The sequence below is a fragment of the Ischnura elegans genome, chromosome 5, assembly GCF_921293095.1.
Source record: "Ischnura elegans chromosome 5, ioIscEleg1.1, whole genome shotgun sequence".
Taxonomy (NCBI): Eukaryota; Metazoa; Arthropoda; class Insecta; order Odonata; family Coenagrionidae; genus Ischnura; species Ischnura elegans.
This window is the reverse complement of record NC_060250.1, coordinates 9,379,077-9,400,288: the sequence shown is the minus strand read 5'-3', so window position 1 is coordinate 9,400,288 and position 21,212 is coordinate 9,379,077. Positions and strand designations below refer to the sequence as shown.

Below are 21,212 nucleotides of genomic sequence, written 5' to 3'. Positions count from 1 at the left end.
ATTACAAAAATAGGAAACATGTGTAATGAAGGTTCCACACAAAATACATCAAATTGGCAGGCTCAAACATCAACTGAAGCATAAAGACACACATATTTGGAATGCTTAAGCTGGCTTGAGGAACACTCGTTGGTATCAGTCCTTCCCATAATCAAGTTCACTTACCCAGAGATCAAATTTGGTGAATGAAGAGTAATCACTGAGCCCAACTGCCTCACGGCATGCTGAATACTCCTCTTTCACGATATCAAACCAAGGAGGCTTACTAAATGTATTTGTGTAAGCTATCCTGTACGGTCTCGTCCCATCGACTTCATCTACTTCATCTGGAGAAAAAAGATTCCAAAAATGACCATATAATCAAGTCATATGAGACCAAATATAAAAGTCTATTTGTAATATTATAATTCAAGAATTATGATTCAATCAAAATGAATGATCACAGCTCAGTTTTATACAAATGGCTTTATTTCGTGCTTTTAATCCTACGTTACTCACATGGGGTATTCTTCACACACCACCTTAAATTTATTTCATTGCATCACATGTTTTATCTTCTCAACACTGACATATCTTTGCCAGCAGTTGAATATCATACATTTTCATTCAAATTACGACAAAAATGTCAGGCACACAAAGTAAACCTTAAGTTCAAGATATAGGAAGTACCGTCATCAACTGGGTGTCCGACATTTTGGTTTAAGATGCTATGGTGCCTGTAGTGGGCTATACCGTTAAGAATACTCATAAGAACATAGCGTTTGAAGGAGTATACATGAGACTACATATAATAGGAACCACTCCAGAAACTCTAGCCAAGCGCTCCGATTGGCCAGGAGTTTGCCCTTTTGCCAGATGCCTCTGACACATTGAAATCTCTGGCAGGCAAAGTGCACAGTTGAAATAAGGAGTTTTCCAGAGAATCCAGCAACACTTCCAGCCAATCGTAGTGTGTGCGTAAAAGTTTCTGTAGTTTAAAAATGGTGCATTTTGAACCAAATCATCATTCGTAATTTTGGCTCTCACTGCCATCACCTATCCACGATTTAAATTTCATGACACAATTTCTCTCCACTCTGGATATTTGTATAACAATAAAGGTTTCTAAAAACAAAACAATGGTAACACATTAAGCCACAAGATCTTTTGTGGTAGTATCAAAAGAATCCCATTCCAGTAAACTTGACCAATATTGTGCCTGAGTAACATCGAGTTGAGAATAATGAACTTAGTGAAATGATTCAGATTCACGATGCACTGGGAATAGAAAAATAAAGACATTTGAGATAATTTGCGCATCAAATCACCTTCACTAAGATCAAACCAGCTTGGTCTTTCATAGCCCATGACTTGGCCAAATACGGCTCCAGCTTCCTTCAAGTTAGGGTAAATTGGAGACATCCTCAAGTTCCTGCCAGTTTTGAATTCCCAAAATGGATATGCAATGCGATAATGGATTCCTGCAATGAGTTATAAATGTACAATGGAATAAAACTCTTAACCAGGAAGAAGAAACAAGGATGTACATATGTACTAGCGTACTTGTAATAGAAAAAACCTTGGTCACTGATATGGTATTCATACGTAGGAAATGAAAACTGTAAATGTAATTGAAAACCTTTACGATAATAAAATCCCAGATTCTCAGGCCTTTCTGTTCCAAAATTTGTTGATTTGATACAGGTATTATTTTAAAGAATTTCCAGATGTAAATAAAATCAAATTATTCCATAATATCACAAAAAATCCTAATTGCTATCACCAAAATATGAACATAGAAACTGAATAGACTTACATGTAATCTGGTGGGGCTATGTTATTTTAACACACTGGATGCATGTTAAGTCCACGCATTTTAGGAAAATGTACAATAAAACTCATTGATACTATTAGTATCATGCTACAATTATGGAATTTGGTCACCTTTGTTTCAGGATACTTCCACAATGAAAGGCATGATGTAGGGTGCCTCAGAACTTTGAGCATAAGAGAATTTGCTATCTTTTGGGAAACCATGTCACATAGTATTTTAGCAGCCGAAAATGCTAAATATCAAATATTATGCCAGTAGGATACATGCATAATATAATTTATTTTTAACATTTCCAAAATTGCAATAGCGGAGAAACACACTACCTCAGAGTTTTTTTATTTGTGACGCAAGCTCACACACACAATGTGTACATAGCTTGCTTTGGCATTTCTTGGTTTATTTTTTTGTTTGATAACTAGCGACTCTCAGTTGTTAGTTTACACTATTTGATAAAATCTTTTTGGAGTTAGTGAATAATTATCTCAAAAAATTCCCAATAGATGAAGAAAGTACTTTACCAAAGACAAAATGCAAAAAGACCAAGGGAGTGTAGTTTTGTTCAGAAGACGTTTCTGTAAGCATCCCAGTCAGTCCAAAAGGAAAATGGATTTTTTTTCAACTCATAGGGATTTGAACTCCATACCTTCTCCAACATCAAATTTGCAATGATGAGAAGATCATTTCAACAAAAATGAAGTATAAACTTATCATTTACGTTGAGTGTAAGTTGATGCCATAATGCAAAGAACCAATGGCTGGGTGTTCAGGCATCAATATTAATCATACAAAAACAAGGCAAATTAAAGGTTTAAGTAAAAATTATCAAGGCAAAAATTATATGGAGACCTTTTGAAATCATATACCATACAAAATATGCAATAAATCTTTGAAAGTACCTTGTGTGTACAGCCATAAATTCTCCATAACAGCAAACTACCTACTGAATTAAAAAAAAATAACTGCCAAACCTGGAACTTCTCTTGCCCTATCCCTGAGGAATTTTCTGTTGTTGTGAAGTCCTAAGAATCTCCTGATATCCAGCTCATACATGTCAATCTCGGAATAGCCATTCACAATCCAATCCGCGGTCACTTTGCCCACACCTCCTGCAGCAGCTATACCAACTGTTTTCATCCCTGCAGCCACAAAGTAGTTCTGAATCTAACAAAACATGACAAGTGGGATGAAAGATTAACGAGTGATAAAAATAGCACACAACCATGAATAGCCAAATAAACATCTTTAAAATGTGTGAGAAAGCATTAAAAAACAAATGCCTCCACACTGTTATCAAGCTCTCTCCAAATGTCAGACAATTCCTATCCAAAATTTAATAGAGCTAATATAATTATACAAATTGGAGGAAACCCACAGCACTCTTTCACTTTCATAGCTGCATAATTAACACAAAAAAATTTAAGGTAACCTCTATTTCGAGAAATAGTGAATACATATAACAAATTTGAGAGGAACAGGTAAATCATATTTTTGTAGTAAGGGGATTAGGTATACTTTCATGGTACTTTGTGGGTTAAACAGTTGCTGGATGAGGAAAGAAAGCACACAAATTGATTACACGTGCCACAAATAATGCAGCCACAGTCTGATTGTGACATTTTTTTGAAGCTACAAGACATTCTGAGTGCTGTAACTACTTAAACATGACCATAACATATTCAACTGCTCGCATCACTGATAGATCCTCTGGTCAGAGTCACTGACGAACCCCAATTCCCAACCACTTTCAGAAGAGTTGGGGTGCTGACGTTTTGCACAGAGATGGAGGACCAATAGTGACTTTGACAACTCCCGATTCCATTTATTCCCGACTCCCATCCCGTAATCCTGCTTCACCCTTTCTAACCCAGAGCTGCTTCTGGGAGAAATCAAATTTCAATATTTTTCATTTTTAAAAATTGAAAATTTTTCGCTCAATCATAATTACCGTGGCAATTAAGTATTTCATCACTACAATTTCCTAAATAGAGCTGAAAATGTAAAAATTTTTGATGTTGCTTTGAAGCAACACTGAGTTATAATGGGTCAAAAATATCCATTTGAAGAATTCCTGCATAACTGTATCTTTGGGCTTTGAGCACAGATTTCAAATAAAATATTTCCTTCCACTAATGAAAACTGAATTCTCAAAAAGTTGCACCATAGATTTAATAAGGTACAGTGCAACCTCGATATAACGACACCCCACAGTGCACTAATAAACACTCGCTATAGCGAATTGTCGCTTTACCGGAGGTGGAGCAAATAATAGCCAATATACCTGTTGCGAACAGATATACAGGAACAGGAGTGGTGCGGCGACAGATAAACATCTATCCGATAAACGTAAGCATAAATCCAGACGAAAGGCGATGTTTTTTTGCATCACTAAATTTCCTTACTCAAATAACGACTAACTATTCAAACAATTTATAAGCGCCGCACTGAATAAAAATCATGCAAAGCATTGTTTCGTCAATAATTATATTATATAGAACGACAGTTTACCACATAAATTTGAGACTGAGCACTCCATTAACTTCATTTCTAACAGATCGCTAGCAGTTACAGAGGTTAAGGAGTCTTAATGAAAGTCTTCCGGCGGTGAAACCCTCGCTATGGCGAGAGCCAACGCCGAAAGGGTCTCGTAAAAAACGAATTTTTTAACACGCTTAATATAGGGTCAATTGACGGTGCATCGGCTATCTCTCGTAATAACGGGGTTCTCGCTATATCCCGTACTCGCTTTAACAAGGTTCCACTGTAAAATGCGCAAGTAAAGTACACCCATGTCTCGTATAGCGCAAGGGATGCGTTCCTTGGGGTCTTTGCGCTATACGAATTTGCGTTATACGAGAGCGTTTTAACATTGGGAAGATAGGGATGCGTTCCTGGTAGCATAGGTCTTGGGTATTGAATTTCCTCTAAAACATCTATATTCCCATAAATAGCCTTAGAAAACATTATTTATATAAATGTTTATAGTTTAAAACATCTTTAAAGATAGTACGCATGCATTTGAAGACTTTTATTCACGTTAAAAAAAATTCTTACGTGCTTTTGAAATTCCCTCCTGTCGTGCGGGTGGGCTAACATCTGCTATCTCAGGGGTTCGTAATGCATTGCCGGCAGTTGACGATTTTTCAAACCAGTCTAAAAACAACTATTGTGTCACCCAGGCCCTTTTTTCGCTCATCAAAATGACAGGCAAATGCTACTTTGAATGCCATTTCATAGCTAGCGGAGTTTATGAATGATAAATCATTTTAATTTGAAGTCCTCCGAGTCATTAGCAGCTACGTGAAACAGTTGCCTTGCCTTGAAACCTGACCCAGGTTTTCCTTCCCTGAAAATGAATGAACGAGAATGCATTCTTTTCCAAAAGAATATCGTCTCGTCAACACTAAAAACTAGTTGAGGGGGAAAGGAGCCACTTTCAATCACAGCTTGGAGTTCATCAGAAAATGTTGTGGTGACTGCGCTATCAACACTTGCAGATTCACCTGATATCGCCGCACTGAAAATACCTGCTTGCCGTTTAAATTCTGGAACCAACCGGAGCTTTCACTAAATGTCACGGAGCGATTACCACTCTCATCTTTTTGTACTGATTCACTATGAACTTTCCATATGTGTAGACGGCTTGGTTGAAGTTGGTGCGGCTGAGGTCACTGATGTTTTAACTTCGTCTTTATTCAGAATAACAACAAGGCATCGTACGTTTAAACTTCCGCGCAATATCGCTTTGACGTTCTCCATTTTCAAAGCAATTGATCTATATCAATTTCTCTTCTAGTTTTTCTTGATAAATTCTTGATTTTTCTACCCGCATTCCTATTTTTTGCCTTTTTCTCTTGGTTTTTACTCTGCATGGCTCTATCGAAATCACCTTCTACTGCTGAACTGTATTCTTGAGACTCAGAGGGCCTACGACTGCGGGGAGGGAACGAAGCTATTGTGTTTGAGACTCTATAGCGGACCCTCTTATATGTTGATGCTATTCATGCGCAACTCGGCCACCGCTCCATTTCTCCCCCATGAATACCGATGACCTTGAAGGCTTTAGCGTAGACCCTCTACCTGGAAGTCAATCGCCCGATAACCTATGACGGCAAAAATTCCAGCTCAACCAGTATTGCTTAAAAAAAACTCATTTCCACTAGCCCCACGCTTAGTTAATGATCTAAATTAACTCATTCTGTTAAGGGGACGAGATAAATTACTTCGGTAGGCCGGCTATCTGGACCCAATGACGAGTAATACTTTTGGCCATTGCACAGCAATGGATTTCTATTAATATATAAACAAAAAAGAAGATTTGAGGCAAGCAATAGTATTAATATGCGTAAAATGATAGAAATTTCGTGTGTACTTAGCGCAAGTTCACGTTTTATCACGAGAGCGTTTAAGATTTTTGATTAGGCTACACTGCGTTGCAATGTTTCCCTGAGGAACGAATTTGCGCTATATCGAAATTGCTCTAATCGAAATTGCTCTAATCGAAATTGCTCTAATCGAAATTGCGCTATACGAGACATGGTTGTATTATTGGGCTGTCACTCTTCTTACCGCAATGTAGTGATACCTTAAAAATATTCTTCTGCATTGCAGTATGGTACCATAAAAAACAAAAGGTGTTGAACTTTTTACTGTAGTGCAAGTAAACATGATGAAGCTCATGCCATCGCAATGTCAAGAGTTTTACCTCTGGTGCTTCTCCCACAATCCATTTGCAGTCGGGAGAGAAAGCTTCGGGACCATTGCACAGCCTTTCCAACGCTGCATCCTTCATGCTGGGCACTCGATGCAACAGCTGCTCCAGCAAAATGTGGAAATGGTCCCAGTCAGCAGGGAGCCTCCTTTGATCAAAAGAGTCTGCAATGATGACAGAGTGACTGAGTCAATATACTATCATTGTCAGATTTGCTTCAGAATTAGACAAAAAATATGGATCTTTGATGAATATGTATAAGCATGAAAAAATGCTGAAAAAGAGAATAAGCTAAAGGAATAGTAAAGCAATTCTTACCAGGGATATTTCCATCTTCAAAAGCAGGCTTGGCAACAGGTTCAAAGCCTCCAGTCATCAGTCTTCCTTCATTCTCACGAAAGTATATATGCCCATCCTGATCCCTCACCACTGGAAGTGACAAAGTGAGCCTTTTTAATCTAAGAAGAAAACAAAAAAGTTTATATAAGTTAAACTACACACAACAATATTTGATTTCCTTCCTTAAAAGCAGACCAACTTTTAAATAAGAAAATCAAATACTGCGATTCACAAATCCAGCTACCACGGCAAGGACTAGAGACATATGACTAAATTTGAGGAGTGGGTTGGCACTAACCTGGAGTCATTGGATCCAGCCCTGGGATGGTCTTTGTGTGGAGGTAGTAGTGTTCACACGGATGGAGAGGGACTTTGACAAAAGGTTCACTCATCTGGCCAATCTTCCTTGCCCAGAAACCTCCACAGTTGACAAAGTAGTCACATTCAATCAAACCCTTACTGGTGTCCACCGCAACCACTTTCCCACCCTCGTTGATGATCCTCTGAACGGCACAATTCTCAATCAGTGTGACTCCTGAAAACCAAAAACCAATCAACCACATCAGATGCGAACATGCACAAAACAATACTCACTACGATCAACAAACAATGAGGTATTATGAATAGAGTCAAGGATTGCAATACCAAGTCTCTTCCATGAAAGACCTAATAACGGCTCAATATCTGAAAACCACGGCAATCTAAAATAACTGCTGACTATGAAGACGTAAAATTACCTGTAGACAGTTAAGACACCTACTAAGGTGCAAACTTCCAATTGTTTGAGTGAGATATTTTAGAACCCATACCGCACTTGTTAAAAAAAAATTAACACCCGTGCCATTAAAATTAGCATCTTTAACGCTCATGGCCATCCCCAGAATGCCATGCAACAGGAGGGGGAATCAACGAAGCCCACACCATGATTGACAATCTTTATCTTTATCTTTATTCATCCACGGCGAGGATTGGCCCTCGCGGATGCTGTATACAACACATTTATGAAAACATTCAATACAACGAAACATACAAAAACATGTACATTGGATTAAAACATTAGAAACACATACATTACAAAGATTACATTTAAATTTACATTTAAAATAAAAGAGAAGAAAAGTCCAGCTCAAAATACTCATGAATTGAGTACAGTGGATAATTGCACAGCCACTTTTCCAGCACATTTTTCAGTCTAGTGATGCTCACTGATCTGGCTTTGCTGGGTAATTTATTAAATAATTTTACACCCAAATTGTCAGACTGGTTGTTGGTCTTAAACAGCCTACAGTAATTAGTATTTAGGCTATTTTTAGCCCTAGTGTCATGAGAGTGGATGGTGGATCGAATGGGGTAGGTATCTAAGTTATCTTTAATGTGCATAATGCTGCGAAACACAAAGAGGCTGTAGATGGTGAGGATATGAAAGTTTTTAAAAATTGGCCTGCAGTGGTCACGGGGCCCAGCGCCACTCAGAATCCTCACTGCTTTTTTTTGCAGTTTTAGAATTTCTTTGGTTTCTTTTGCATGTCCCCAGAGTCGAACACCATAGGCAAGAATACTATGAAAAAAAGCAAAATAGGCTAATCTCATGTACTTTACATTGATACAGGTTTTAAGTTTCCTCAATAAGTACAAAACCCTAGAGAGTTTTTTGCTGACTAGGAAAACATGTGAATTCCTATGCAATGCTTGTGAGTATCAGAAAGAATAGCAAGGATCCTGAGGAAGCATGACACAGTCACAAGGTTTAATTATGTGAACCGCTACCACCCGAGGCTGACCAAGTACATACATATGTAGTTGCTTGGTCACTTTCACTTGTAAATCCATAAGACTCATAACATTAAGGCCCAGCGCACACGGAGCGACTATTTTGTAACCTCAGTTGGGAATCAGTTGCGTCTGCAACCGGTTTGCAACTGAAGCAAAACTTATTGCCGCACACGGGTGTAATGACAAAGGGCTGGTTGTAAATCAGTTTCGTCCATTGTGCAATAAGTGAAGTGTTTATTTAGTGCGTTACGTGTTGTTTTTTTTAGCCCTTGCCTTGGCAGTCAGTGCTTACTATCATAGGCGGATCTAAGGGGGGGCACGTGCCCCCCCAGACCCTTAAACATATGCAAGATTTTCAATACGGTCCCACTATCATTGCGTTCATTTTGTATTACGTGGTATCTTTGTGCCCCCCCCCCCACAGAACAAAATCCTGGATACGGCCTTGCTTGTGCCCATGCCAGAAAGAAATCCTGGATCCGCCCCTGCTTACTATCACTGAGTCAGGCGAAGAAGACACTGTGAACTATTATCAATACCAAAGACGTTAGATAGTTTGTATTTGATCAGGAATTCATGCTTCTCTACTGCTCCAATGAGCTTCATGCTGACTTCTTGATCATTCATTCTGAGATCGACACTATACGGCCGTCAAAATACCACCAAAACACCAGGTGGTCTCGTGCAACTGAAGCTTGCAATGCAACTGCAACCGTGGGCCCACGGTTGCATGTGACTGGTTTCAGACTGATTTGAGATCATCAAAAACCAGTTGCGTCGTGTGCGCCTCCCCACTCAAATACATTGCCGAGGTCACAAAACAGTTGCGCGCGCAACTGGTTGGCAACGGTAGTTGTAAAACAGTCACACCGTGTGCGATGGGCCTAACAGAGACCATGGCTACCACATCAGCAATGCATGGAAGAGAGTGGCAAATAATTAGAGCTCAGCAGAAGGACAGTCAGAGCTATATAAGGCAGCAAAAATTCACAGCTTCTCACCCTCGCCCTGAAGATAAAAGCAGGATGGCTTTTGAAACTGTCGATACTCATAAACACCCAATGAGAATCTGGAATCGTGCATTTATCATAAGCATTGCTGCAGAAACCTACCCAACAGCTATACGTGGATATTTACAGTCAAATAAAAATATAAAAAATCATACCTTATGTTAAGGCAAGGACCGAGAACAATGCAATTGCACTAACATCTAAGCAATTCTTCTCTTAAAACTCTTAAATTGACAAGCAAGAAGATTAGACCTACCTTCCTTTTCAGCGGCAGATGCTAGTGACAGGCAGAGTTTGTAAGGGTCCCCAATACCATCACCAGGTATCCATAAACCACCCTTTAAGTCATCAATTGCAATAAGAGGACAGAGTTTTTGAGCTTCTTCGGGAGTGATGACATCACAGTCTATGTCCCTGGCCCTGAGAAGGTAAAAAAATATGGAATGATAGAAAACAGTTTCCAGTGAGGTGGCTACAAAAACAAATGCTCAGAGTGAATGAGAAACATTATTAAAAAATGCAATACAACCGACTGCATTTTTCCTGATTCTTTTCACTTCTGTATCTTCCAGTTGAATTTGAAGGCCTTTGGAGCAATTCAAAATGCCTTAATCGGTAACGTCATGGCAAAATTAGCAGTGCCAGAACACACTCGCCTTCACTTTCTTTTAGAAGTGAAATACTAATGCGTGTTTTTATTACAAGTAATAATTTACATTTCATTACATTATTTTGTTTACAAATGCATGCATGAGAAATTTTGAGGCAACAAAATTGATAAAAGTGATATTTGACTATAATGACTATATTAACCAGTGCCGGAACAGCGTTGACACCACAACACCACTGGCCTGAACTCAATCACTAAGGAAATAATTTTTCATGGACACACTACCCATGACCAATATCACTTTTGAACCATCCATGACCCTCCTGTGTCTCGGGGTGAACATGTCCATTAAAGTAAATTTCTTTGAATACATTTTCATGGAAAAGAAGTTGAATTCAGCCACCTTGGCAAGTCTCATTTCTCCTCGTAAATCTCTTACGCCACTACACTCTATGTGGGTGAATGTTTTGCGGGAATCCTACCAGGTGAGTTGTTCCATTGGAGCCGACATTTCAACGGGTAATTCTGCCATCGCACTCAACGCCCTGAGGACGATGACAGAGTTAGTCATTGAAATGTTGGCTCCAATAGAACAACTCACCTGGTAGGATTCCCGCAAAACATTCATCCACATCATTCACCAGGAAAACACAAAGTCTCATATCAGTTACAATCTACTTTTACATAAATCTCATAATGAGTTTGTCTTACACATCCCCACTTTGAACTTTCAGGGCGATTATTCTCGGTGATGATATGTAACATGGGAGGCGACAAAGAGGCAACATAGGAAGACATACACAAGACAAGTCTTTTAAAATATTTTTTTTCAATCCAACAAATTTAAGAATTTACTTATAAGGACAGTGAAAGTTTTGATCTGACTATTATTGTGTAACATTTTAAAGAAAAATTAATTGAATTAATTTGCCTATCCGCAGAGAGATGCAGCGGGACTACACCCGGCTAAAAATATCTTTGTGTCTGAGTGAGTGTGGCTCAAGCAAATGGGGAAGGGTGGCCATCACAAGAGCCTGTACACTATCGGTGGTTTTGGCTGACGTGAGAGGGGGAGTACTGAGCGAGAGAGAGAAAGCTGGAATCAACTTAACATTGCCGAACGCACATAGCTGGCCTAGTTTGTCACACAAAAGAGCGAGATGGCCATGAACATATTAGACTCAGTGCCGAGACAACATAAATTGATACTGTTGGCAAAAGGCCCACCAAAAAACATTGCTTCATGAACAGGGAGTGGAAATACATTAGTGAGGAAAAGGACAAGAATAAGCTTAAGGGTTGGTAACACTGCTTGCAGATTCAGTACGGGGTGAAAAAGGCAGCTTATTCGCAACCTACCCTACTGTGAACTGAAAGGGGAGGTTCAATGTGGGAGTTGGACAGGACTGGGAGATTTGAAAAATGCTACCTGCAAACCTACCTAAACTGCTAGAATATATTTATACAAGTAAAATCCAACCTTCAACCGCTGCTGTCCAAAATGTTGTAATGTGAAAATTAATATTTGTAGGGTTTTGCATTTTTACGTTCAAGGTGATGATGAATGTTTGTTTTGTTATTTATTTACGTTGCCAATATAAAAAGTGATTGTTGTTACGGCCTTGGGATATAGAAGACGAATAAAATAGTTATTTGTAACGAAGACGTAAAGAAGACTTTTTCTTCCGTTTTTTTGACAGATTATGAGACTTAGTTGCACTAAGTGTTGATGCGAAGCGAAGTTTTTCTTTTGATGGTGTGAACGGCGAATACGTTTGAGGTTAGAAGAAGTGAACCCCATAATTGTTCTTTGTTAGTTCGGAATCATCAAAAATGGCGGAAGAAAAGAAGACGTGTATCCCAATACTCGACAGCGATAATTACGATGTATGGGCTGTAAGAATTGAAGCTTTTTTAATGAAGAAAGATTGTTGGGAAGCGGTAAAAGGTTTCCATCCATACATAACATTCGGCAGTGATGGAAACGAGATAGAAATGGAAGACGAAAGCCAACTCCCACCACAAGAGGTTAGGCGCCGTCAGCGACAAAATCAACAGGCCAGAGCCATTATCATACAATACGTAGATGATTCATTTTTGGATGATATCGTGGGACTGGACCTAGCGAAGGATATGTGGGAGGCATTAAGAGACATGTGCACCACTTACGACGTGTTCCAGGAGATAATGTTCCTAAAGGAAATGGTAAATACCGAAAAAACGGAAGACCTTTCCATGATGGAGTACATGAGCAAGATCCAGAATTACAACCGTAAAATTACTAAGTGTGGCATTAATCTCCCGGATAGAGCACTGGCTGCGTTCTACCTCATGGGTCTGCCTCGAGAAAAATATGCTGGGTTTATACGAAGTATTTACAGAACAAATGAAGGAGACATAACATCCAAATATGTTAAGTCCCAACTCCTGCTAGAAGAGAAGAGAATGAAAAATGAGGATTACGCGAAGACAGAAGAACACAAGGCTCTCAAGGTAAAGAAGAAGCCAAACATACCTAAAGTAAGCAGTGAAAATAAATCACAAAATGCTCCAAAGAAACCTATTGGGAGGAGATACATTTGTTTCAGGGTCATTCCATGTCAGTTCATCCAGGCATGACACCCACCGACTCGGATTTTGATGAAACTTGCCAATTTTCATCCTTCCATGCTGGAATGAAACAGTGTAAAATATTTCTTGGCTATCTCTAATAGTTTTTTTTTCACGACCATTTGAAGTTTGGGTGAAACTGCAGTTTTTCAATGAATGCAGTCTCCAGAGGCACTTGTACCTCCAGAGGGAAATAATTTGTCTCAGCCATAGTTTTCATCTGATTCGTATGAAAATTTGCAGGTTTACTATAGAAGTCATGAGGATTCCAAAACCTAATTGAAAAATATCCTAAGGAATATTGGAAATTCTCTAAACTCGTATGTTTCATAAGATTTTAGAAAATTTTGCGTCAAAAACATGGTTCTATAAAACATCAAATTTTGACCTGAGGCAATATCTGAATCAAGCTAAATTATTTTTTCTAATATTCCTTAAGGTATGACCCACCACCTGTAAAAATAAAATTCATGGCTTTTTGCTTGCTTTGTTGTAAAAAAAAAATTTATGCAAAATAAATCCCTTTTCACGACTCTGGTCGTCAGTGTTGGGTCCTCCTTCAAGTGTGATGAAATGCTTGTGTTAACTGTTTTCTATATCTAAGAAAATATTTACAACATGTATCTAGTGCATAATACATTCAAAAATTCAAACATTTTTTATGTGCAGGTTGTTTTTCTCCCGATAAGAAAAATATATTTTTGAAATAGAATATTTTAAGGAATTCATTGCACTTACCCATCATTGCTGGGGAAAACTTGATTGTTGCTGTATAAAACACATCAAAATACAGGGTGCATGTCAATACAAGTTAACTTTCTCCATTTTGTATTGACAAAAAACTTCACGAATGTTTTTTACCCCATTAATGTTGTTCTACTTTGAACAAAAAGGTTTTCAAAGGACTGGATAAAGATTTCCTTCCAGAGCATGATTCAGAAGTTCTTGATAAAGCGAGTGATATGGACGTGCTAGTTGGGTTACTAAAAGAAAAACTGGTGACAGCAGGCAGTCAGCGAGAGATAATTAAGCTACTAACACTAGCTCCGACTTGGTGGAGTAGGAAAAAAGTAGCCACCGAAATTAATGTTAGTGAATATACAATTCGGCATGCTAGGGAATTCTACGAATGAAAAGCATCATAGCCATACCAGATCCAAGGAGGGGCAAAAACATAGAACAAACTGCAGTGGACTTAGTTCAGTCATTTTACCAAAATTACGAGTATTCACGCCTTATGCCAGGAGTGAAAGATAAGGTCTGTCCAAAAATGTCCACAAGCAAAAGAGGTTACTTCTAAGTAACCTAAATGAGCTGTATGCAGCTTTTTAATTTGTATTCCCACTTGTAAAAATAGGGTTTTCCAAATTCTGTCTGTTGCGGCCTAAATGGTGCGTGTTGGCAGGCTCTTGATATTTTGTAATCTGTGTTTTGTGATTCTTTTATGTCTCTCTGAATCTTGACGAAACCCATGGATAATTGTATCCCTACGGAGTTAATAAAATATTATTAATATTATTATCCTCTGAAACCCATTCTGTGTGTGTCTGTGCTATCCATCAGAATGCATCACTTCTTCTCCACGGATGCTCTATAGAGGAGACCTAAAACGACCTATTTGACTGCTTGGTATGTTCCAAAGATAACATGGATTGCATGTTACGGCACTGTTCAGAATGTATGTCTGACAAACGACTGAAGGAGCATCTGAAAAGTAAATTTGAGGAATGGGACCCTGAAGATGAAGTGACATACAATGGGTGACAACAGATCAGACCCAATAAATTAGGTTAACAGTGACTCTGGATGAATACATCAATAGTCTGGTGAACAATCTGGAAAAACTTCTCCCACATTCCTTCATAAACAAATCCCAGGCGAGATACCTAAGAGAACTAAAAAATAACCTACAGCCAGATGAAGCCATTGTTTTGATGGATTTCAGAGAAAACTACCATTATGTAATACAAGATGAGGTTCAGGGTCATCACTGGAATCAGGATGGTTGTTCCCTACATCCAGCGGTAATTTATTCTCGTGGACAGCTGAAGAAAGATCTGTGTGTGTCAAGTTTGTGTGTGTTTTCTGACGATCTAGAACATGACGTAACTTTCGTATTTGAAACGCAAAAAATAGTCACTCAGTTTTTAAAGGAAAAGTTCCTTGAAGTAAAGAAAGTGCAATATTTCAGGGATGGTTGTGCCGGCCAATATAAGAACTGTAAAAACTTTATAAACCTATGCCATCATCACCTGGACTTTGACTTGCATGCTTCTTGGTCTTTTTTTTCAACTAGTCATGGGAAATCTCCATGTGATGGGATAGGTGGAACAGTTATGTGCATTCTTACAAGAGAAAGCCTTCAGCGGGATCTGGGTAATACAATGACTTCCATTGTAAAGGTGTTTTGAGTTCTGCAAGTACAAAGTGGATAAAATTTCATTTTACGTTTTAAAAAAAGAACAATTATCAATGATTCGGCAACAATTAGAAACTCGCTGGTACCTTGTAAAAACAATCCCAGGTACTCGTAGCTACCATTCTTATATACATTATTGCGACAAAAAAAATTAGCTTTGATACCACATACAGTTCTGTCCACAATTTCTTGACAAAGCCAAGTTGGGAAGAAATTTTAACAAAAACTTGTCCAAATTCTTTTGTGGCCTGCTTGTATGACAATCACTGGTTTTTTGGGCTACTTATGTCAAAGGATGTTGATCCATGTGATATAAAGGTGAAATTCTTTATCATTTTACTGGCCAAAAGAGAAAGAAGATATTTGCAATGTTCCTGTAAATAATGTCATTTGTTACGTGGAAACTCCTACCACAAGAGGCTCAGGACGAATGTATTACTTCTCGGAGAAAGACATTGAACGTGTGAACCAATGGCTGTTGGATTTAAAAGGAAAACTTGGAATTACCACTACTGGGAAAAAAATGTAACTCTAGTGTAACTGAAATATTAGCTTTCTCAGAGATAGGCCTTAGTGAAGACCTTGGATACTATCCTATTGAACTACAAATTGATGCACAGACAAAAGTGACTATATATTGTGATTGTTCATTTATAAGTTGTGCAACATTAATGAAGTAAAACACATTCGTGAAGTTTTTTGTCAATACAAAATGGAGAAAGTAGCTTGTATTGACATGCATCCTGTATTTTGATGTGTTTTATACAGCAACAATCAAGTTTTCCCCAGCAATGATGGGTAAGTGCTATGAATTCCTTAAAATATTCTATTTCAAAAATATATTTTTCTTATCGGGAGAAAAACAACCTGCACATAAAAAATGTTTGAATTTTTGAATGTATTATGCACTAGATACATGTTGTAAATATTTTCTTAGATATAGAAAACAGTTAACACAAGCATTTCATCACACTTGAAGGAGGACCCAACACTGACGACCAGAGTCGTGAAAAGGGATTTTTTTTGCATAAATTTTTTTTTTACAACAAAGCAAGCAAAAAGCCATGAATTTTATTTTTACAGGTGGTGGGTCATACCTTAAGGAATATTAGAAAAAATAATTTAGCTTGATTCAGATATTGCCTCAGGTCAAAATTTGATGTTTTATAGAACCATGTTTTTGACGCAAAATTTTCTAAAATCTTATGAAACATACGAGTTTAGAGAATTTCCAATATTCCTTAGGATATTTTTCAATTAGGTTTTGGAATCCTCATGACTTCTATAGTAAACCTGCAAATTTTCATACGAATCAGATGAAAACTATGGCTGAGACAAATTATTTCCCTCTGGAGGTACAAGTGCCTCTGGAGACTGCATTCATTGAAAAACTGCAGTTTCACCCAAACTTCAAATGGTCGTGAAAAAAAAACTATTAGAGATAGCCAAGAAATATTTTACACTGTTTCATTCCAGCATGGAAGGATGAAAATTGGCAAGTTTCATCAAAATCCGAGTCGGTGGGTGTCATGCCTGGATGAACTGACATGGAATGACCCTTCACATGTGGAAAGGAGGGGCATACTGCAAGATTTTGTCCTGCCATACAGAAGCAAGATGAAGAAGAGAAGAAGTCATCAGCATCAGTAGTATCAAGAGGCTATAAAGTACTCTGCATGCAAAGAAATCCAAACCATGCAAACAACGGCATATGGATACTGGATTCAGCAGCATCGGATCACATGAGCCCCAGGAAAGATTTGTTTGTTGATTTCAAACCCCTCTCTGGAGAAGTAACTGTGGGTGATGGTACATCACTAAAAATAGAAGGTCAAGGATCAGTGACCATCCAGATGTCGAATGAATGTGGTGGATGGAAAATAAAGTTAACTAATGTGTTATATATTCCTTGCCTCCAAGACAATTTGATTTCGGAAGGGAAATTAGAAGAGAAGGGCTTGACCATTGTGAGGAGAGACGGAAAGACTACTGTTAGCGACGAAGAAGCTACTCTGTTCCAGGGGTATCGCGTTGGTTTCCTGTATTACCTCACTACTGAAGGGAGTGCTTCTATTTCACAAATAAGAAAAAAAACTGAAGAACATGAAGGTATGAAAGCATGTAAAATTGCAGCAACAACATGGCACAACCGTTTGGGACACCTGCACCATGAAGGGGAAAGAATCGTAGTCGAGCAGAAGAAGGCTTCCAGAGTTTCTTTTGGAAAGAGGCACACACACCTTGAACCAATGGACCGGGAGAAGAGGTTGGCTGAAGTAGAAAAGCTGGAGGCATCGCTTCAGGAGGCAGAGAAAGAGGCCAGCGATTGGAAAAGGAAAGCAGAAGTTAGTAAGGCAATATCAGCGGCTGACCAGGCAGAAATGGATGCCTTCAAAAGTCGTTTGTCCACAGAAATGGCCAAGGAAGAGCATGGTGACCAGCTAATACTATTCCTAAATGAGTGTTTGAAGAGCAAAGATAGTACTATTAAGGAGAAAGAATTAGAAATGAAGGCAATGGCAGAAGAACATAGGAAAGAAAAGAAAAATTTAACGATGCAGCTGATGAAAGAACAGGCAAAAGTCAATAATTTGGAAGATACACTGGAGATGAAAAATATAATGGTAGAAAAGTTACAAGAAGCCCTCCATAGCATGAATGTTTCTCAAGGCTCAAATGATAACTCACTGGTAATTGCCGCAATGAGATCCGGAAATTTCAAGTCCTCGGAGTATGCTTTAAGAGCCATGATGCAGGCTGCTGAGGCTGAAAAGCTCAGATTAATGGAATTGATGGCTGTATTGAATAAACGCCTGAAGGAAGAGCAATCACAGAAAGACTACGCCTTGAAACAACTGGAGATGGAAAAACGAAAGCAGGAGAAGACGATGACTTGGGAGGAGCTCGAGGCGAGAGGTGGAGAGCCAGAGGAGGTGACACCCATCCAGGGGCCAGGGGAGGTAATCATCGCCTGTGAAAATGAGCCTGCCTATGAAGGAGTAGCGGAAGGTGGTCTACCACATAGGTCTCAGAGACAGAGGAATCCCAAAACCTGTCCCTGCTGCAGAAGGTCCAGATAGCAACATTCCGGAGGATGCAGAGGAGGCACTGAGTGGACCAGATGCGGAGAAGTGTCATTATATCATATATCAAGAAGTATTATTAAATATGATTATATGTCATACATCAAGAAGTATCATTGTATCAGGGAGATGGTAAAAACAGGGGAGGTTTCATTCCAGTTAGTCAGATCAAAAGATAATGTCGCTGACATGTTGACAAAGCCACTGTCAGGAACTAAGACAAAAGAATTTTGTAAGATGTTAAATCTTAAGGAGTGCTTAGAGATTTATATTTCAAATTATTATTTTGTCAATCCCGAGGGGAGGTGTTAGAATACGTTATTAACAAAATAAGCAGCGCCTGCCAACGTATTGTTTATGCATGATGTTTTTTGTGTTCCTTTCCATCATCCTCGAACGAGGGGAGGTGTTGTAATGTGAAAATTAATATTTGTAGGGTTTTGCATTTTTACGTTCAAGGTGATGATGAATGTTTGTTTTGTTATTTATTTACGTTGCCAATATAAAAAGTGATTGTTGTTACGGCCTTGGGATATAGAAGACGAATAAAATAGTTATTTGTAACGAAGACGTAAAGAAGACTTTTTCTTCCGTTTTTTTGACACAAAAAAGACTGAATAAAGGCAAAAAGTCTATCACGAAAACCTAACTGATAGATCTATAGATTAAATTTAATGGATATTGGATGCTCACCTCATTTCACAACCAACTTACTAAGTGGATGGAACTTGTAAAACACAAATTTAAGTTTTATCAAACCCAGATGCATGGTATATGATTTTCGTAACCAAAATTTTACAGTAAAAACCCCACCTTCTGGCAAACTACACCGAATGTACCAGATTTTCCTAAGAGTCATGGGTCCTTAATTATATGAATCAAGCATTCACATTAAAATTAAGAATGCAAGAAAAATATAATGAAATTAAGGTCATTTGCACCTGGCTATTCCATAGACAACGGCCCATTAAAGTCACTTAAGAATCGACAAATACCTGGAAAGAGCTTTCATTTTCTTCAGCATTGTCATTCTGTCAATTGTCCGTGCTAAAAGAAGGCTGCCACACTGTTTCCATCCGGTTTCCAAACCAGCAGCTTCCATTTCTTTGTACATTTTGATACTGTACTGAGCTAATTTTGTTTCAGGTCGACTTGGTTTAAACATGCCAATCAATCCTGAGGAAAGCCACGATGTCACGTTGCCTATTCTGAAATGTAAATGGCTGACTGTTAGAATGGCATATGCTCATAGAACTAAGAATATAACACATGAATTTCTATGAGTATAATGCTTCACATGGCAATAAAACTGTGTAAACCAACTTTACACACTCAGCTTTTAATAAAGCTTGATAAAAACTCCTAATTAAAAAAAAAACTCCACCCTTCCAGAGTCATTATTTATATTATTGAAGCATCTCGGGGAGTCGCATCAACTCACTTTCCTTGGTCCAAAACAACTGTCTCTTTGCCCCAACCCATTTTTGCTAAATGGTAAGCTACTGCAGCACCTTGAACGCCGGATCCGCAAATAACCACTTTCGCTGACTTAGGAAAGTTTGAAAATTCTTCATTGTGCGAAGATGAAGTATCGCTGCCAATGGCTTGTGTCGTCCGCAAACTTGATGTTTTTCCTTTGCAAAGTGGTGAAGATGAGGTTATGCTATATAACCTTTTCCGAAACATTTTGAACTCAAATTCTGAAAAAAATTAAAACCGATTCCCAATTGAAATTGAGAGTAATAATTCCTCGGCTTTCAGCCACTAGTGCAAGAGCAAAAGACTTCATGGAAAGATAGTAAAAGTCTAATAATACTTCAATGAGACTCATTGAACAAAATAATTCAAAGTAACTTACTATTCGGTTCGTGATAACATATCTTGTGCTCAAGGCTACCCTAATAATACCTTAAAAGCCTAATAATATTTTCTCTACGTATCCGACTACCCTATTTCCCTACACCCCATTGACAACAGACGGAATAATCGATCGATACTATCGACCAATGATGTCGATATAAGTCGATTTTCGATTGGTAACCTACCTCCGATTTCCCACCAAAATTTGAAATTGCAAACTGCGGTGAGTCCTAATTTAAAGTCACCCCTATTAATGCCGTTTCACAATATTTTTAATACCTTAAACTTTTTATCGCCACTATTGCGTCGCGGTAACGTTACTATATTCAAATATTGGACGAGAAAAAAAGGAAAGCGTAATTTTCAATGCAACGCCATTGATTGCAGGTTGTTCATTTCTCGAATGTGGTATTCTTTGATTTCTCGAATCACAGTGAACAGTGATTACAATCGGTGCTAATTTGGGCTGATATATCCAAAAGAAGTGAATCCTATGCGTCGTTGTAGAAAAGAAACGGAAAAGTATTGTTGTAAATTTAAATTGCCGCCAAGGTGTGTTTTATTTTATGTATGTTTTTTGCATCTCGTTTGTTTATGAGTGTCAATTTTTTTTGTACTTCCGGTTCGATGCTAGTGTAATGGCTGTCGTATTAATAAACGTGTTGTGACGCATGATGCGGATCCAAGTTTATCTCTCTTATTATGGCATTAAATGAAACATCCCAACAGGTTATGGGTCCAGAACGTTTCGAAATGCCTGGATACATTGAAACGTAGAGAGATACGGTTAGAAATAATTATATTGTTTTGTCTCGTGGTGCAGTTTTTTTTTTTTTTAATCGGTGCGAGTGTTTCGGTTTGACTATGGCGGCGACTAATAGTTCGCGTTTAGCCACTTTGGTGGAGAAACTGAAAGAAAAGGACGATTATATGAACTGGAAGTTCAGCATGCAGCTCATTTTAATGAGAGAGAAGCTGTGGACTTAC

The 21,212-nt window shown here is 38.4% G+C and overlaps 1 protein-coding gene across 1 annotated transcript in view; it reads right to left on the bottom strand.

Moving 5' to 3' along the window:
* The window catches only part of LOC124158487 (pyruvate dehydrogenase phosphatase regulatory subunit, mitochondrial), a 45,425-nt gene extending 25,082 nt beyond the window's left edge, over window positions 1-20,343 (bottom strand). Inside the window, exons 1-10 of the mRNA XM_046533610.1 lie at window positions 20,224-20,343; window positions 19,807-20,065; window positions 19,361-19,573; window positions 9,900-10,063; window positions 7,159-7,395; window positions 6,840-6,950; window positions 6,516-6,685; window positions 2,782-2,974; window positions 1,308-1,460; window positions 166-326 (exon numbers count right to left, since the gene is read on the bottom strand). Coding sequence (XP_046389566.1) covers window positions 166-326; window positions 1,308-1,460; window positions 2,782-2,974; window positions 6,516-6,685; window positions 6,840-6,950; window positions 7,159-7,395; window positions 9,900-10,063; window positions 19,361-19,573; window positions 19,807-20,051 — 1,647 coding nt within the window. The 5' untranslated portion in view covers window positions 20,052-20,065; window positions 20,224-20,343. The remainder of the gene's footprint in view (window positions 1-165; window positions 327-1,307; window positions 1,461-2,781; window positions 2,975-6,515; window positions 6,686-6,839; window positions 6,951-7,158; window positions 7,396-9,899; window positions 10,064-19,360; window positions 19,574-19,806; window positions 20,066-20,223) is intronic.
* Window positions 20,344-21,212: the final 869 nt, after the last annotated feature.